This window comes from Emericellopsis atlantica (assembly GCF_019669845.1).
Source record: "Emericellopsis atlantica unplaced genomic scaffold F5Z01scaffold_33, whole genome shotgun sequence".
Lineage (NCBI taxonomy): Eukaryota > Fungi > Ascomycota > Sordariomycetes > Hypocreales > Bionectriaceae > Emericellopsis > Emericellopsis atlantica.
The window spans coordinates 106,040-122,863 of record NW_025764735.1 but is presented as its reverse complement, the minus strand read 5'-3'; the positions used below and the strand labels follow the sequence as shown (position 1 = coordinate 122,863).

At 55.5% G+C, this 16,824-nt stretch overlaps 5 protein-coding genes across 5 annotated transcripts; 2 read left to right on the top strand and 3 right to left on the bottom strand.

The window, feature by feature from the left end:
* Positions 1-586: 586 nt before the first annotated feature.
* On the bottom strand, positions 587-1,183 carry F5Z01DRAFT_628933 (CAP domain-containing protein; the record flags this gene model as incomplete). Its single annotated transcript, XM_046261630.1, has 1 exon — positions 587-1,183. The coding sequence occupies one exon, from the start codon at positions 1,181-1,183 to the stop codon at positions 587-589; it is 597 nt and encodes a 198-aa protein (XP_046114661.1).
* A 282-nt stretch (positions 1,184-1,465) lies between these two features.
* Positions 1,466-2,844, bottom strand: F5Z01DRAFT_347019 (uncharacterized protein). Its single transcript, XM_046259240.1, has 5 exons — positions 2,424-2,844; positions 2,237-2,363; positions 2,052-2,186; positions 1,739-1,943; positions 1,466-1,599 (listed from the first exon to the last, which is right to left on the bottom strand). The coding sequence occupies exons 1-4, from the start codon at positions 2,600-2,602 to the stop codon at positions 1,842-1,844; spliced, it is 543 nt and encodes a 180-aa protein (XP_046114660.1). The 5' UTR covers positions 2,603-2,844; the 3' UTR covers positions 1,466-1,599; positions 1,739-1,841.
* A 4,784-nt stretch (positions 2,845-7,628) lies between these two features.
* On the top strand, positions 7,629-11,137 carry F5Z01DRAFT_639973 (uncharacterized protein; the record flags this gene model as incomplete). The annotated part of the gene is made up of 2 exons (XM_046262484.1): positions 7,629-7,698; positions 7,791-11,137. 2 exons carry the CDS (start codon positions 7,629-7,631, stop codon positions 11,135-11,137), a joined length of 3,417 nt encoding a protein of 1,138 aa, XP_046114659.1.
* A 212-nt stretch (positions 11,138-11,349) lies between these two features.
* On the top strand, positions 11,350-12,514 carry F5Z01DRAFT_346969 (NUDIX hydrolase domain-like protein). The gene has a single exon (XM_046259239.1). It carries the CDS (start codon positions 11,719-11,721, stop codon positions 12,325-12,327), a length of 609 nt encoding a protein of 202 aa, XP_046114658.1. The 5' UTR covers positions 11,350-11,718; the 3' UTR covers positions 12,328-12,514.
* A 187-nt stretch (positions 12,515-12,701) lies between these two features.
* F5Z01DRAFT_683715 (uncharacterized protein) lies at positions 12,702-16,756 on the bottom strand (the record flags this gene model as incomplete). The annotated part of the gene is made up of 7 exons (XM_046265873.1): positions 12,702-12,911; positions 12,961-13,554; positions 13,608-14,584; positions 14,765-15,289; positions 15,662-15,668; positions 15,815-16,355; positions 16,419-16,756. The coding sequence occupies 7 exons, from the start codon at positions 16,754-16,756 to the stop codon at positions 12,702-12,704; spliced, it is 3,192 nt and encodes a 1,063-aa protein (XP_046114657.1).
* Between the last annotated feature and the right edge of the window lie 68 nt (positions 16,757-16,824).

The following is a 16,824-nucleotide window of genomic DNA, read 5'->3' as shown; positions in this document are numbered from 1 at the left end:
GCTCCACAGCGGCATACGGGCCACGGCTCGTTGCCAAGGCGTCTGTCTACCATTGCGGAAAGCTGCCAAGCTGAAGGGATATGTGGGCGCCTTTATGAAGCTGTTAAACAATGACCCATCAAGTTGAATCTTGTGATCTCTTTCTGCTCGTATATGGTAGCATGGTTCTGACTGGCGTTGAGCAAGAGCCTGCCCGTCTACATCGCCTCGAACATGTCCGTTTCAGGGAGCATCACCGCATCGGGCGTGATGCCCGAGACAGATTGATGCTTGCCATGTCGGGTTCGGTGGTGCTCTTCTGCAGCGGTCTGCTGCCTTGTACTCGTGGTCGCTTGTGATCAAAGAGTACAACATAGCCAGCAAGGAGCGTGTCTACAGTGGTCTAGCCTCCACCACGAACAGTGATATGGATGCTTTTGACAAGCTCACTTGTAACCGCATCTCTGCTGAGCACTACGCCTCCACGAAACTCTCCTCGACAAGCTCACTGATGCCTTGGATCAACAGATGCGGCACATTCCATAACCAACTCTCGAAAATATTCAAAGTATCCAAAACGCTCAAGTGCAGATTCATAATGTCATAATCACATAAGATTCATCAAGGTGGCTCCAAGCCCCAATGCGCCCATGACAACACAATTGACCGTGCTCATCAGTGCGCCATCATCATACTCACCCTTGACGACCTCGTCCTCAAATTCGCCCTCCACATTTCCCCGAGGCCAATACTCACACACAACGTACCATCCAGGAATATCCGCCCCCTCGTCATCCTCTTTGCATAATTTCCGCCCGCAGCCCACACTATCGGTGTCCTTCCAGACGAGCTGCGTAAAGTGACCGGTGGACTTGTCGAACTTTCCCTTTTTGAAATTGTAGTCTTCTCTCTCGTCGCCCCAGGCCTCCACGGCTGCTGTGGCGTTGCTGTAGCCGATGGCCAGGTTCTCCCCGTAGGGGCCGCCAGAGTGCTCCATCTTGCACGAGCTATCGTCGAGGTAATCGTCTGCAAAGTCTTGCAGCGTGTCGTTCCATGAGACAGAGGACGCATTGTGCTGCGCGCGGTAGTAGTTGGTGGAATTGAGGATGGCCGATGTGAATGTGTCAAAGTCCTTATACGATGGCTCGTCGGATGGAATTGACGGCGCCACTGTCACGACTGTCACGTCGTCTTTTTTTGGCATAGCCACTCCGAGGGAGATCAGCGACAGGAAGAAGACGAGGTTCATGATGTTGACTTCAGGGGGGTTGGCAACCTGGAAGCTAGTGTCGGTGATGTACAGGCGATTCGAGACGTTGTGCGGTAGCAACCCTCAATGGCACCACGCAAACCACGGTGAACGAGCTTGAGGAATGGAAGCGGTGAGCTCTGGGACGAAAAGGCAGGAGCCCAATCTCAAGGCCTTTTCGACAGCAATCATGAGGCCATTCACGGCGGCCCAAGACTGGGTGTCATCGTCAATGCCAAGCGTCCCTTGCCAATGACGTCGTTGGCCAGGGTCGTCTCGGCGGACACGAGCGTCTTTTTCATGCCATGCTCAGCTATGGCGTCAATTGATTGGGCTGTGAGACAGCGTTTCCCAAGATGCCTGAATTCTCACTGTCATGTTGAATATTAGACTCGGAACTTGAAAGATGGAGAGAGATGGAAGCGCGACAAGCTCGAAGGACTACGTCATGAGCAGAGAAATAGACCTACCCTGTAGACACAGAGCTGCCTCTTGAATGGCTTGACATGCGTAATAAATTGGGAGGTAAGAAAAGGCTACAGATTATGAGTGTAGAAAAGTCGGCATCATTGCTTTGTGCGAGGAGCCTGATACCCTACCCGTTGGATTACAATTATATTCGGTGACATGGCAATTTGACCGCGCCTGATCGCTCCATTTTCGAGGCAGACGCCTTCACCGAGATTTGGTTCGTCGCAAGCAACGTGACGCCACTCTGTCACTCTATCAGATACCATATTCCTGACCACTCAGAGCCTCTTCGCCCCATGACAACATTAAGGCGATTTGTGCTTGTTGCCGTTGACCAAGGCGGTTGACGAACTTGTAACCCGAGCTCCGACGTGCGCGTGGCGTCGGCACACTCACATCTCGTGAGCATTGTGCCGCAAACGGCATCGTGGCTCTGCATAACACCAGTCTGAGCGAAGCTAATAGGTTTCCGTGGACCCTGGGCAGACTGTTCGCTCGTCATTCGACCGAATTCACGGAGTAGGTGGAACTTCGTACGTAGCTGGGTGGTCCCAGCTCTCTTCCTTCGAGCTTTGATCGCAATTCTTGTACGTATGTTGTACGGAGTTGAGTACTGCGTTCATCGTTGCCACGCATTGTGCTGAGAGGAGTTGGACGAACGTGACTGAGCAATTATTAATCCCATTATCAACCGAGCAGTGACACTGGATGTTGGGTGGGCCACCTCTCAACGTCGGAGCCCAGCTCGGACTTTTGGTATTTCAAATCCAACCTCCCTCCAAGTTCCAACCACCCTCCAGTCCCCAACAAGGCAAGCCCCCCCGTAAACGCCAGGCGCGGCTCGCTGCATCTCCAATGGTCTGAATTCTGGCATGTCCCCCGTGACCACTGACCATGCGGCATTGCGAATAAGCCATTGGCAGTCCGCTCAGGGGTCTAACATCCACGTTGTTTGATCGGTAAATATTTGGAGCACGCTCTCAGAAACTGCCGACAGTGGAATCCGATGATTGCCTCGGTTCCAACTCACCCAACCTGGAGGCTGGGGCAAGCAAATTAGATCTGGGGAAAGTCCGGGGGAAGGCAGTGATGGTGTCCAAGCGTTGCACCAGCGCGGACCTCATCGTCAGCGAGACCGGGACCCTGGCCAAGCGCCCATCTCCTTGGCACTTGCAGCAGTAATTAGCCTGGGGTGGACTAATAATGTGTTTTTTCCCAAGTCAGGCCGCTGCCTTGTTGGACGGACATAATGGTACTTGAGGTAATATTATTACCGCGCTTTGTCTTTTGAACAGGCAAGATTCCACTAGCCTTGTTTGAAGCGCCATGATCAAGCGTCAAGCGCGAATGCTGCGCACGTGGAAGAGAGCAAAGGCGAGGTGAGCCTACGACCTGCGGCCCCTTGAGAGGTAACTTGTCCGTGAATAAGTATTTACGGAACCTTCCAATTCCAATACACAAGAGAAGCGGAACGATGAGTACGTCGGAGCTACGTCGCACGGCAGCGCGACACACCAATGCTACGATATCGAGTCCACATGCGCCCCCATCGTCCTATTGTAGGTACTTGCATCAGCGCGACGGCGACAAACGCTCCGATGGCGGTCATCGCAGCGCACTCTGGCCTTTCTATACGTTGTCCTGAGCGTCATTGGGCGGTTCAATTATAGTGATTGTTAGGACAGAACAGGCTCGCAAGCAGTCAAGGAACGCGCAGGCATAGGGACGTACTGGCGGACCGACAAGTCCTCAGCTCCAGACGGCGATGTTTTGTCGGCCACAGTCCGAGCCCCTATTGCTCCGTTATGCAACATGGTGGATTGAACATATGATCAATGTGCCAATGGGGCTAGGGAATACTCAATACTGGCTTCGTCAGTGTGCAGGCCCATGATTACCCTTCACAGAGCGGCTGTGTACTGGTAGGACCGGATTTTGGGCGGCTAATCACCCAACAAAAAGGTTGGCAATAATCGTAATGACCAAGCAATTATAAATCGACGGCGATGATAGAATGGACGATGTCACATATTGAATAGTACCTGCCTATGCACGTCGACGTGATCCGTTCAACACCGGACCTGTGCTCTGAGACCGAGAGACTGGAGCGCATTACGCCTTATTGTCCTAACAATGGTTAATTAGGTTGCCGGTTGAAATACAGGGTCGCTAGGCGCATGACGACCCTACGACCCTACGAGGCAGCCGGAGTCGGAAAGTAGCCGGGTTGCGGCCGATGAGCAACAAGGCTCTGATAATACATGTCTGCATGACCACTTGAACAAGCCGTTGCAGTTTCATCTGTCCGGAGTACAGAGGGCGCATCTGGCGCTTCCCCAATTATATCATGGGCTCTGGACTCTTTTCCTGTCCTTCAACGCTCTCAGAAGAATCAAGAAACCCCTTTTCTGACGATAATAATTAGCCGAGGGTTGCTTCTGACCCGCAGACGTCAGTCAACGCGTGTTTTCCGAGCACACCGTGCGCACTAGTGATAATAGTCATGGACCGCACGGCACCAGTTCGCCAGCCGCCAGCCGCCAGCAAGAACTCGAGGGGCATGCCGCATTAACTCATGTCCGCATCGGAGCTCGGGCAGGACGGCGTGGCGAGAGGTCCTGTGACCGGTGGGTACCACCGGCTCAGCCAATTGCAACGGTGTGTTGCTGCGCAGTGTGCTGCCAGCCAGGGGTGCCGCCTATCCCCGTTGTTATGCCGCAGACGCTCCATTCATGCACAGCCAGCAACAGCATCAGGATGGACTCTGGTGGGTGCTGCTGTCCTGTTGTGCTGTTTCGCTCGGCTTGGCCTCAGAGGTACAAAGCCAGCATCGCCTGCTGTGGCAATTCGCCGGCGTTGTTGAACGGTGGCGCAGAGAAAGGGCTTGTTCATCTGCCATGGTGGCATTTGGCTTGGGTAGTCTCAATCTACCTAAGGAGCGGTGAGCGGTGTGGACTTGAAACGAGATCCGCTACGGGCGCCAGGGAGTCGCACTTTACCAAGACGTCCAACTACATTCCTCAGGTCGCCCACAGACGGACAGGGCCAGACGAGCATTTGGCGCTAAGTGTTCCAGAAGCCGTCGGCCTGGGCATGTGTTCAAGGGGGCGTCCTGCGGCATGATTTGCCCTTGGCAGTATGGGGCCATTGCTTAGCCTGGGCCCTGGGCTGGCGCTATTATCGATCTTCCTTATCGGCTGCCTTGCCTTGCCTGGGCTCGGCTTGCCAGCAGTGCAGGCAAGCAGGGTCGCAGAGGCGCGGGAGAAATTCGTCGTTGGCTGTGGCATGATGCAGAGGACGCCCGTGATGGCGAATGGTTGGTCAACGACGGTGCTTGGGGCCAGCCAGCAAGCTAGGGTTAGCCAGAGGCGGACAAGGGCTCAAGGCATCTCTTGCAGCAAAGGCACAGGAAGGTCCAGTCGGTGTGGGACAGTGCCAGCGATCTAGGCGCACAGTCCCCGCGGTGGGTTCAGGATCTTTGTTCGTGGTGCAGGGTCGAGCAGGCGTGCCCCTCCATCGCGACAGAGTGCTGCCAGGCTTCAGTGCAAGACATGGAGCCTCAATGATTGAGTGAGGGACGACTAGAGCGATCCTGTCGGTACAGCCGACGCACAATCAATCTTGCAAGGCGACAATTCACGAGTCTCGACTCACTTGCTGGTGCGACTGTCATGCGACTCGCTGGAACTTTGCGACGGCCGGTTGCGCAAGTCACGACGTCCCATCCGCGACAAGCCGCCAGCAGCAAGCAGCTGGGATTTTCACGTCCAGCCGCAGGTTGCTTACTCCTGTTGAGTCACATTATGCAGGCTGCAGCGCTCCAAACAGGAAACACTTGTCTGTTGGTGACCCTTTACTCCGATAGCCCGCGGGTCCTGGTGCTGGCCAGATCAGCCATGAAGCGACCGCGCTGCCAGCCAAAGTATCTTCATTTTGTGACGTAAATATTCCCTCGATACAGCCCGGGGCCCTGCATCTTGAACAAGAATTAGAAACAACCTAATATGCATATACTACCAATTGCGCTCTTCACCGGGCTGAATGCACGCAGCGTTGCGTTTTTGGTGCCAGGTATCGATCAGCCGCGCTCACGCTCTGACGGCGCGCGCAGCTGCTGCATGGATCTGTGCAGAGCTCGATAACCTGATAGCCGGATGGGTTGGACCTGATTGCTTGTTTAGTTGAGGCTTTTATTTATCGATGTACTTCTCAATCTGTTGGCTTGCTGTGTTGATCATGATGCTCGAGAACTTGACGATATGCAAGCTACTGCACTGTGCAACGTCACGGTGGCACCACTTGCCTGACGATGGTGATGTTGGCCGACAGGATGTTCAATCGCTCCAAGTGCAAGTCACCAGGTAGATTGGTACATATCTTGACGTGTCTGTGTGTATGGCATGTTGATCGTCTAGGAGAAGCAGCTTTACTTATGTCCGTCGAGGGCAATGAGACTGGTGAGGATGTTGACGATTGCGTCGAAGCTTTTGCGAAATAACCGCAACAGCAGATTAGCTTCGAGTATGCAGGCCTCGTGGCAAATGACAAAATCCTACGCCTATCAGCATCATCGTCTTTTTTTAGCTCCAAAGCTATCATGTTCTTTTTCAATTTGGCACGATGCACTGGCAATCGTCTCGGTAATAATTACATGTTTCTCTAAACCCACTGCGTACTACAATGTAGTAACCATCACAGCGTGCAGCTAGGTAGGTAGCTTGAGAAAAATGATAATAAGGGGTGTAGCGTAATAAGCATCAGTGCTTTTGAGAGCTCCTATTCCTAGGTTACCAGGTCGGGGTTTTGTGCTCACGCTGAGCCAGTTTACAGGACCCTAGTGAAGCAGCTTCAGCGTGCTATTTGGGTTCCGGACTCCAAGTCTGTATGAAGCCGCCTACGATGATGCCAGTCTAGGTAATTGCTCAACGATGACATTGGGACCTGCCGGAAGTATGTTGGTTCCTTACTGTAGGTTGCGTGGGTGGTGCTTATTGGCGTTGAGTTACGGGAGCTGATGGTGGGCAGGGCCGAGCAGAGGTACGTACCTGCGGCCAGGAAACAGTGTGTCAATCGCACAAATACTGTGAGCCTGCCGGGGTGCACTTGCATATTCACCATCTCTCAGCGGCAAACGTGCAGCAGCAGCAGCACTAAGCAGCCACTTGGAGCAGGGGCTTAGGGGCCTACCGGCCTAGCGCAGCGCGAATCTCCTACCCAGGCGTGCTCGCTCCAGTCGCTCCAGTCGCCCAGGACATGGACCCATCCATCGCTGCCTCCATTCGCACTTGCCGCGACCAGCTGATCTGATGTCGTTGGGCTCTCCCAAACCCTTTTCTCTCACTCCCAACTCACTTCCCTTCTCACCCTACCTGAATATTCGGGCTGCCTGACTGACCTACGTTCATTTGCTCCGATCTATTGGCATACAACATTGTCCAAGCATTGGCCAATGGCATACATTAGTACAGGCTGAGTCTCTTCCGCCTTTCACTGCCATCCGCCTCAGCGCCGGCCTAATTACTTCATTACTACTCACATCGCATACTTTACGCCAAAAGCCCTAGGCCACCGGCTTTGCGCGCCAGTCTCGTATCCTTTTGAGCATATTTTCTTTTGGCTTCCTCCGACTGGATCTGCAGACTCGTCAAGACCTACAAACCTGCTCGATTTCAGCACGTCATCGCCTTGTCGGACGTCCACTGAAAGCGCCTCGGCCGCACTGCCCCGCGACGACGAAACGTCTAATCGCGACCATTCATCACGCCTGATCTTGGTACTCTGCAAGCCGCAGTTCCGCGCAGCAAGGTTACTTGTCCGGCATTCGTCTCCCATTCATCTGCTCCTGCATTTGTTTGAATCCCGAAACCTTGGTCACCCGCTTGTCATGGTGATGAACGATTCTGGCCCCAGAGTCTCGCGCTCCTCCACCATGTCCGGCTCCCTCGCTTTGTCTGCTACAGCTGAAAATGCCAATAACAACACTGCGCCCGAGGAAACCGGTGAGCTACTTATCCCCTCCAAGAAACTCAAACCAGCCTCCATGCTTTCTTCACGTGGCGGCTGCATCAAACAAAAACTAACTTCAGAATAGTACCCACCGCCGCCGCCGTCAATGCGACAAAGACGCCAAACTTTCCTCCGCCCAAGACCGACAAGCCCCGTCCCCACGTTTGCGCGACTTGCACCCGATCCTTCGCACGATTGGAACACTTGAAGCGCCACGAGCGATCTCACACCAAAGAGAAGCCGTTTGAGTGTCCCGAGTGTGCACGATGCTTCGCTCGCCGCGATCTGCTGCTTCGTCACCAGCAGAAGCTGCACCAGTCATCGACCCCATCTTCGAGGCCTCGCAACCGCCGCGAGTCGACCAGCGGCACTCCTGCCCAGAGCCGAGCCCGCAAGAACAGTGTGGCCAACGCTGCTGCTAATGCGAATGGCGGCGGTAACAACAACTCGGGCGCTTCCATGAGGCCCAGGGCCAACACAATAAGTCATGTCGATCAGACTGCGATGCACATGATCAATGCTGCCAATTCGGCTGTGGCCCCTCCCCGCGTTCCTCAGCCGCATCATGGTCACAACCGCCACGCCAGCCTCATTGGCCTGCCCATCAATGGGCACGGGTTCGATCAGACATTCGGAGGCATGGCCGCTGCTATGGGTCAAAGGGGCACGCCGCATGGTCTGAAAATTGAGACGGCTCACGGGATGGGTGACTTCAACAACGGTGGCCTCCGCACAGCACCCGCGTTGGCACTCAACGAGTTCGACATGGATTCGTTCATGTTTGGGGCCATATCGGCCAACACGGTCAACCCGAACGCGTTGCACTACAGCGACTCTCCGCCATCCTTGGCAATGGGTCCCATGGCCGACTTTGGTGCTCCGATGCCCGAGATGTACCCGACACAGGGTGGCCCCGACGACGACTTCGCTTGGCTGGCAGGATTCGAAAACACAATGACGTTGCAAAATGAAAAGGTAGTGGATGAGTCGAGTCCATCGGCAATCAGTTCGACAAGTCAAAGTGGGTTGAGCGATTTGATGCTCGATGGGTCAAGGTCGAACAACAACGGTGCTCTGGCGCAGGCAAACGAAGCGAACCACACGTGGAACCACGGAACGATGGGCCCTCCTCAATTCCCGCTGAATCAGTTTTCGATGGATTGCAATAACGTCTTCCCGGATCTACTATACGGGGCACCCATGTCCCCTCAGCCAGCTACTCAAAAGACCACCAATGACCCGTACTTGTCTACGCCTCCCCCGTCCATGAGCTCGTTGAGCCCTTCTGGTGTGCCTGGTTTTACCACGCAAAACATTAATCAGACCCTAGGCTTCGGTCTCGAACCGGAGACCCCATCCTCCTTCAGTGGTGGCAATCACGGCGCATCCCCCGTGACTACCATCTCTGATGCCACCCGGAACACCATTGTGAACGCCCTGTCCCAGTGTCTTCCCTACAGCAGTCGTAAACTTTCCTTCAGCAGTTCACATGGCCTGCCCCAGTCACCCGGTACCCAGTCTGGTCAAGCGAATTCCGTGCCCAATGTTCAGGACTTGCAACGCTATGTTGGGGCCTATCTCACCTACTTTCATCCACACATGCCCTTTATACACATACCCACACTTTCTTTTGATCCAAATTCGTCTCACCATGGTGGTATGAGCGGCATAGGCGGCAGTGGCTGTCTCATACTATCCATGGCCGCGATCGGTGCCCTGTACGAGCGCGAGCTCAGTACGTCTCGCGAACTTTTCGAGATGGCCAAGAAGATGATTTTCTACTACCTCGAGGAACGACGCAAGACTGATGTCCGCAAAGCTGACGTGCGACGGAGCACGCTGGGTCCGGAGCTCGGCCACCACCACGAACAAGCGACCCACACGCCGGTATGGCTGGTACAAGCTATGCTGTTAAACGTTGTATATGGCCACAACTGTGGTGACAAGACTGCCGGAGACATTGCGTCCACTCATTGCGCAGCCTTGGTGAGCCTGGCGCAGGCTTCGGATCTCATGCGACCGGTCCGCGTGGGCCGGACTGAGCCGCAGTACAGCACCATGGACGACGATGGCAGCTGGAAGAGGATGACCGAACAAGCGGAGCAACTCGAATGGCTTCGATGGAAGACAATGGAGGAACGCAAAAGGACACTGTACGCTGTCTTCATCATGTCGAGCCTCTTGGTTTCCGCATACAACCACACGCCAGCCTTGACGAATTCCGAAGTCTTCTTGGATTTACCTTCCGATGAGGAGTTCTATTCGGCCGAGTCGAGCACTGCTTTCGCTGCGATGGGCGGCATCAGCGCCGCGGACCACAACCGCATGACTTTCCACGATGCCCTTGGCGAACTGCTGCGTACCAACGAGCGACAGCACATGCTGAGGCCTGCCAGTGGATTTGGGCTTGCGTCCGATACCGAGGAGCTGCCCAAGACAGACCTGACCCCAAGCACTTTCGGTTGCCTTATACTAATCAACGCCCTGCACAATTATATCTGGGAGACTCGCCAGAGGCATCACAACAAAATCTGGACGAACGAGGAGACCGAAAAGATGCATCGTCATATCGAACCTGCGCTCAAGGCCTGGCAGGCCGCTTGGGCGAACAATCCCAAGCATCGTCTGGAGCGGCCGAACCCCTTTGGCTTGGGGCCGCTATCTGCCGACTGCATCCCGATGCTGGACCTGGCTTACATTCGGCTGTTTGTGAACATGTCCAGATCCAAGGAGAGATTTTGGCAGCGCGACTACGATGGAATGGCCATGGAGATCTCAAAAGGCATGGAAATCACTGAAAACGCCGGCGTCGATAAGTCGGATGCGGCATCTGAGGATCTCAGCCCGACAGCCACCGGTCCTGGGGCGACGGATGGCATGGAATCCAACAACTCTTCCACCAACCCGAGCCGACGCGAGAAGCACTTGCGCAAGGCTGCGTTCTTTGCCGCCGGCTCACTGTCCATGTCCGACAAGCTCAACTTGACATTTTCCGAGAATCGGGAGCTGTCTCTCCAGTCCGCCATGTGCGCCTTTGACTGCGCGCAAGTTCTTGCCGAGTGGGTTGCATCTCTTCAAGATCGAGTCGGAGGCTATTTGGGCATTCTTGGCCACGACGAAGTGGATTTTGCGCAGATGCCTGCGCTCATGCTGCTCGAAGAAGAGGACATCAAATTGCTCAAGAAGGTCGAGGAGCTCCTGTCCTCTGTCGAGATGAAGATGAGTCTCGAGGCCGGGAACGGCACAAACGGACCGAACATCACGGCCGACGGTCATCACGGTTTCGCGGCCAAGATCCTACGCGTTACCGCGTACACACTCAATCGCTCAGCGGTGTGGCCTGTGACCAACCTGACTGCCCAGTGCCTCGAGACGCAGGCAGCGTATGCGAAAGCGCGCGCAGAGCGATCGGTTGTAAATATGTCGATTTAAACATGTACGCCTCGAAATACATCCAGACTAGCAAGCAGATGCGCAAGAATTCGGCGAGGAGCTTTGGCGTTTGCTAGTGTACCAGCTTCTACGACAACGACTTAGTGTCACCTTTGGGCTTTTATTCTGAGCGGATTTATTAGGATTCGATGGATGTATAAGTAATCTATGTATGTAGTCGTGTCATAGCCAGCCTTTGACAATCACGGTTCGACGCATTTGTGATAGCAGCATGGAGTGCTGCCTGTCCGAGTGACTAGGCGCCCAGATTGTGTGAATGAACATTTTTCAGCTCGCGATCCGTACTGTCTCTTCTCCAAGGCTTCAACATTGCACCATCTGTCATTGGCTTGTGGTCGTGATCGTCTGACGACGTGCTGCGAGCGGGCGGATCTCCCTTGAATGATGAGTCGTGACTCAACTCTCGTCAACTTGAGCAGGTCACCACCGTCATCATTCTCCTCGCCCATCCTATACTTGAATCTTTACAAAAGGGAAGGCCACGCTCACTTGACACCCAGCTCATCTCTCGCATAAAAACGCTACCACATCACCGGAACCTCATACTGGAATCGCATTAAATGTCTCATCCACCAGGAGTAGCACCGCCTCCTGGAGCGCTCATCCGCCCACCAATCACCTACAGCTTCACCTCATCAGATGGTCTGCGCCAATACGCGGTGCCCATGAGGCAGTGGCTCGCGACCAACGACAAGCGTTTCCACGGCCTTCACGCGTCGGCTGTCGTCTTCAATGCCTCGGGCACCAAGGCCCTCCTCCTCCAACGCGCAGCCCACGACTCGATGCCTGGCCGATGGGAACCCGCCGGCGGTGCCATCGACCCGGGGGACGAGACCATTCTACAGGGCTGCGCGCGGGAGCTGTACGAGGAGGCCGGGTTGAAGGCGAAGCGGATCGTCAGACAGATCGGCTCTGGCGACCCCTTTACGAACCGGACAGGGACGCACATCTTCTGGCGGCTCGCCTTCGAGGTGGAGGTGGAAGACACGGATGATGTGACCAATGATCCGAATGAGCATGCGCGCTGGATCTGGGCGTCACAGAAGGAGATCGAGGAGGAGAGGCGGGAGGAAGATGGAGAGGAGATCCCGATCACGACGACGCGGATGAAGAAGACGCTGTTGGATGCGTTCCATCTGAAAAGGGAGGCTGGGGAGATCCAGGACTAGACAGCGAGGAGGCAACCACACAAGGCACGCTGCCTTTTAAGAATAGAGATATTGTTGGTCCACACCCAGTGTAGGTCTTTGCGCAAAACAACCAGAGTGAAATAGAAACGCGACTCCTGCAAATGTAGCGGCAGTCTAGTATGAAGTACAAGGGGTATCAGCCCTTCCACACTCGATATACACAGTCAAACTTCCCCCAGCTATATGATATAAACAATGCGCAAGTTTCTGGACCCATCAAGCCACTCCGCCAGGCAGGCGTCGATCTCGTCCCCGTCAACAACTGCCACCCACTGCGGTGCGCCCTCTTCGCACGCACCTCATCTCCCTAGTCGAAAGCACTTGCTAACCTCGGCAGGGCACGCAGGTGGACTCTAGTCTCCCAGAGGCATACCCTCAAGCTCATCCAATAGCCGGCGCCAGTTGTCTGCGAGCATCTCGGCGTACTTGACGCGCTCGCCCGCCCAATCCTGGTTCCAGCGGCTGACGTGGTACTGGCTCGACTGGAAGGTGATGAGCTCGTCGCGGAGACACTCCTTGATGAAGATGCTTCGGTTGTGCTGCTGCACGATGGATTCTTTATCCTATCGGGCTGTTAGTGCTTGTCCAAAGCTCTCGCTCCTAATCACGTACCTTGATAATGCTCTCCGCCACGCGCTCCACCTCGCCAGCCTTGATTGTGCCGTCGGGCTTGGATCGCAGGCTGGCCAACTTGGTCTCATTGGATTGGATCCGTCTCTCCAAATAAGGGATGTTGTCCTTGTCCAGCCGCTCTCGTCGTTCAAACATCTCGCGCACGCTCACCAAGGCATCACGTTGCCGCTTCAAGTCCTCGAGCACACCCTCTTCCCAGCCCTTGCTCTCGTCCACGATCAAGGTCTGTGCAGTTTGGAGGTGCTTGCTCATCGCAGTGAGGCCGTCGTTCAGCAGAGGGATCTCGTTGGTGTCCGTGGCATAGGTATCGGCAGAGGTTTCTGTTAGGCTCGCTAGGAGCGATGATACCCGGCCGTGATCCGCAGCGACACCCTCTTGCCTCTTGACTAAACGGTCCATGATGTTGCATATGTTGATGTAGAGCTCAGCCGAGCGCTTGACACCAGCTTTGACTCGGCTAAACAGTTCCTCGAGTCCCTGAGGCAGCGATTCCTCCAGGCCGGGGGGCAATGCACGCTCCTGGAACTCGTCCTGCACAGAGATGCTTGCCTGCTTGCGCCAGACGGACAGTTCCTGATGCTTGTCAGTTTAGCGAAGAGCGTGCGCACTGAGACGGGTGATCTTACTGTTGGTACTGTCAAGAACATGACCACAAGCTGTTCTTGGTTCAAAATTGGGTGTCTGACCAGCGCATTGAGAAATCTGGCCAGCCCTCGCCGTCTCTTCTCAATGAATGAGTTGTCATTGGACAAATGGTTGCCGTTGACGGCAACTCGCTTGGGAGGCAGCAGTGGGAGGACCCGGAATGCGTAGCGTTTATGCAGACAATCGAGCAACCACACAAAGTCGCTATAACGCCTGACGACCTTGCTGCCTCTCCTTTGGCTTGTCACCTCGTAGTTGTGGTGCTGGAACATGAATAAGCCCTCTTTCTCTGGCATCAACGTCACCAAGATAGCCTCCTCGGGTCCAGCGCCCTGTCGACCGACAGACACCCTCGGTGGCGCCAGCGGATTGTTACGCGGCATACCGCTCGCCCCTTCAGCCCCGATACCACCTGTAGCACCGCCGAAGGGACTGGCGTGCTGCTCCTGGCCACCATAACCATGCCCCAAGTTGGCTCCAGCGCCAGCACCGGAGCCGTCAAAGTACCCTCCCCAGCCACCGGCGGAACCACCACCACCACCAGAAGCAGGGGTGTTCCCACTGGCGCTGCTCTGCTGTGCACCGTGGGACCTCGCGCCCATTGTTTCGACCGTGTGCTGGCTAATAGTTCGTCCGGCTATCAACGGCGAGGGATCATCGTCGAACCCATTTGAGCCGCTGCGTGTCTCGGCGCCGTTCGTTTTGGCATGATTGTGATTCTTGTGCATGTCTGGGGTGTTCCATGGATCGATCTCAGGATCGTCCATGGTGGGACGAAGCAGGCGCGACTGCGAGTTCGACGAGTGATGCGAGGGCTGCTGTTGCTGTTGGTTGCCACGCGACGGCGGTGAGGACGCAGTATCCTTGGTCGGGGTCTGGGGAGGTTTGGCGGCGAGCTCAGCAACAGGCGGGAGGACTGGCTCTGCGGTCAAACCAGCGAGCTTGGGCCTTGGTAGGTCTGTTGGATAAAGGTGTTAGCCAAAGGTGACGCTGCATGAGGTCGGTCCATCTAGAGAAGTCAAGGTCTCCACAATGACCTGAGATAGCGGGAACCAATTGATTAGAGGTCTTGGCAGCGATGATCACAGGCAGCCTCATCTCGAGACTCGTCGGAGGGAATCAGCAAAAGATGACTTACTTCTTCTTCGCTCATCCACGCCGTCCAAGCTGATGACCTCTCCCTCTTGCGCGAGACCAATCAACGCCAACAGCACGTTGAACTCGTTGCGACTAAGACTCAGGTCGTCGGTGCGCGCATCGGGCGCAACCACGGACACGATGCGACTTTGCGTCGCTTGATCCGGCAGCCTTGCGGCAGCAAAGATGCTTGCTATGCCGTCTGCGCCGACACTGTGTCCTCCTGCGACCACGGTGTCGAATGTCTCGATGTAGCTCTCCGGCACATCACCAGAGGGAAGCAGGTTTCGGATCATCTCGGCGCGAGACTGCTGCTTCCGTGGCGTGGGCATTGACCAAGGCGAGTCGTCGCCCTCATTGGTATCATCAGCAAAGAGACTGCTCGACGAGGTCTTTTGCGACGGTTCATCGTCGAACAAGCCAGAGGCGCCGCCGCGGTTCTTGCGTGGCGTGGAGACGGAGGGCTCGTCGCCGCCTGGCGGCGATGTTCCAAAAAGTGACATTGCAATTATCGGTTTAGGAAGACCTTATATCTGAACGGCCGTTGCCTGTTGAGAATGGTGATGGTCGGATCGTGTGGGAGGAATCGAGCGAGGCGATGACGATGACGCTGTGTACCTGGGAACGTGCGCGAATCGCAGTCGCGGGAAGGAGATGTAACCGTTGGTCGAGCAAAGAAGCACAGCAATTGCACCGCAAAAAAGACCAATCGTGGTCAGCCCAGGTCGGAGACTACAACCACCAGAGCAGCGTCAAGTCAGTCGGACAGAGGATAGGTAGTGAGGTTATCTAGCAATGGAGGACGGACGAGGCTGGAATCTGGATGGGGGGGTTTCCCGCCGCGCATGCCAAGTGGACGGGAGGGTGGAGAATCGACGCCTGGCTCTCCGAGACCAACAGGGTAGCTCAATCGCACCTCAACGACAGGATAGGGCCTCGTTGCTTAGAAAAGCACGGCAATTGCCGCTAGGACGCTGTAATATACAATAGTACATACTATACACCCTGTGTTCTACCCTCACCACATCGACTCCTCCTTGGGCTTCTTCACCTCCTCAGTCTCGACCTTCTTCACCTTCTCCTTGCTCGGGACCCTGAAGTAGAGCGAAGGCGACTCGCCCTCCTTGAGCTGGTGGCTCAGGTAGCCCCTGTGCGCCGGATCACGGTAGTACTCGATATCCTCACGGCTTGTGGGGTCAGGCAGACGGTACCTGAACCTCGTCTTCCGTGCCTCGTCCACAATCTTCTCCACGTACTCCTTGCCCTGCGGCAGGGGCAGGTCCGTGTGTACCGACTCGCCGGATAGTAGTCGTCGCATGGAAAGCTTCGTGTAGTATCGTGTGAGGACCTTGCCGCCCGTGCGCTCAATGCCCTCAATGGCGCCGGCCGACGCGCGGGAGGCGACAATGTCGATTGGCTGCTTGAGAGACATCTTGCCTCGCGCAAGAAGCTTGATGCCGTCCCGCACGCTGCCCACCAAGCGGCTCTCGATAAGCTCCTTTGGTGTGATTCGTTTCGTCGGGTCGATGCGGCCTTGGTCGATCCAGCTCTGAAGTTTGTCGAGGTTGACCTCGGACATGACAGGAGCACGGCTGTGGACTAGTTAGCTTTCCGCTATTGGAGGAGGGAACAGAGTCGAGAGAAAATCCACTCACAGGTTGTCGAATCCGTGCCGACCCTTCTGGACAATCAAAGGTGTCTGACCACCTTGGAACCATGGATTCACCTTGCCGTGCTGCCCCTGACCCTTGTGACCCCTTCCTGACGTCTTTCCATGTCCAGAAGAGGGACCACGACCAACACGCTTCCTTTTCTTGACGGCGCCGGGGTTATTCGAGAGGCGACTGAGGACAGAAGCCTGGCGCGTTTGCTGCGACGACGGCTGCAGAGAAAGGTTCGCAAGGAGAGCGGTCAGCGGCGACAATGATGATGCGTTCGACGGCGTTCGACAGCATTGCGCCGCAAGGCTCGATGACAGTAGCCGTGGCACCATTCTGATTGATCGGGGATGCGCGAATGGCGTTCAACGGTGAAACGCGAGCTGGCGATGGCGGTTGAGAC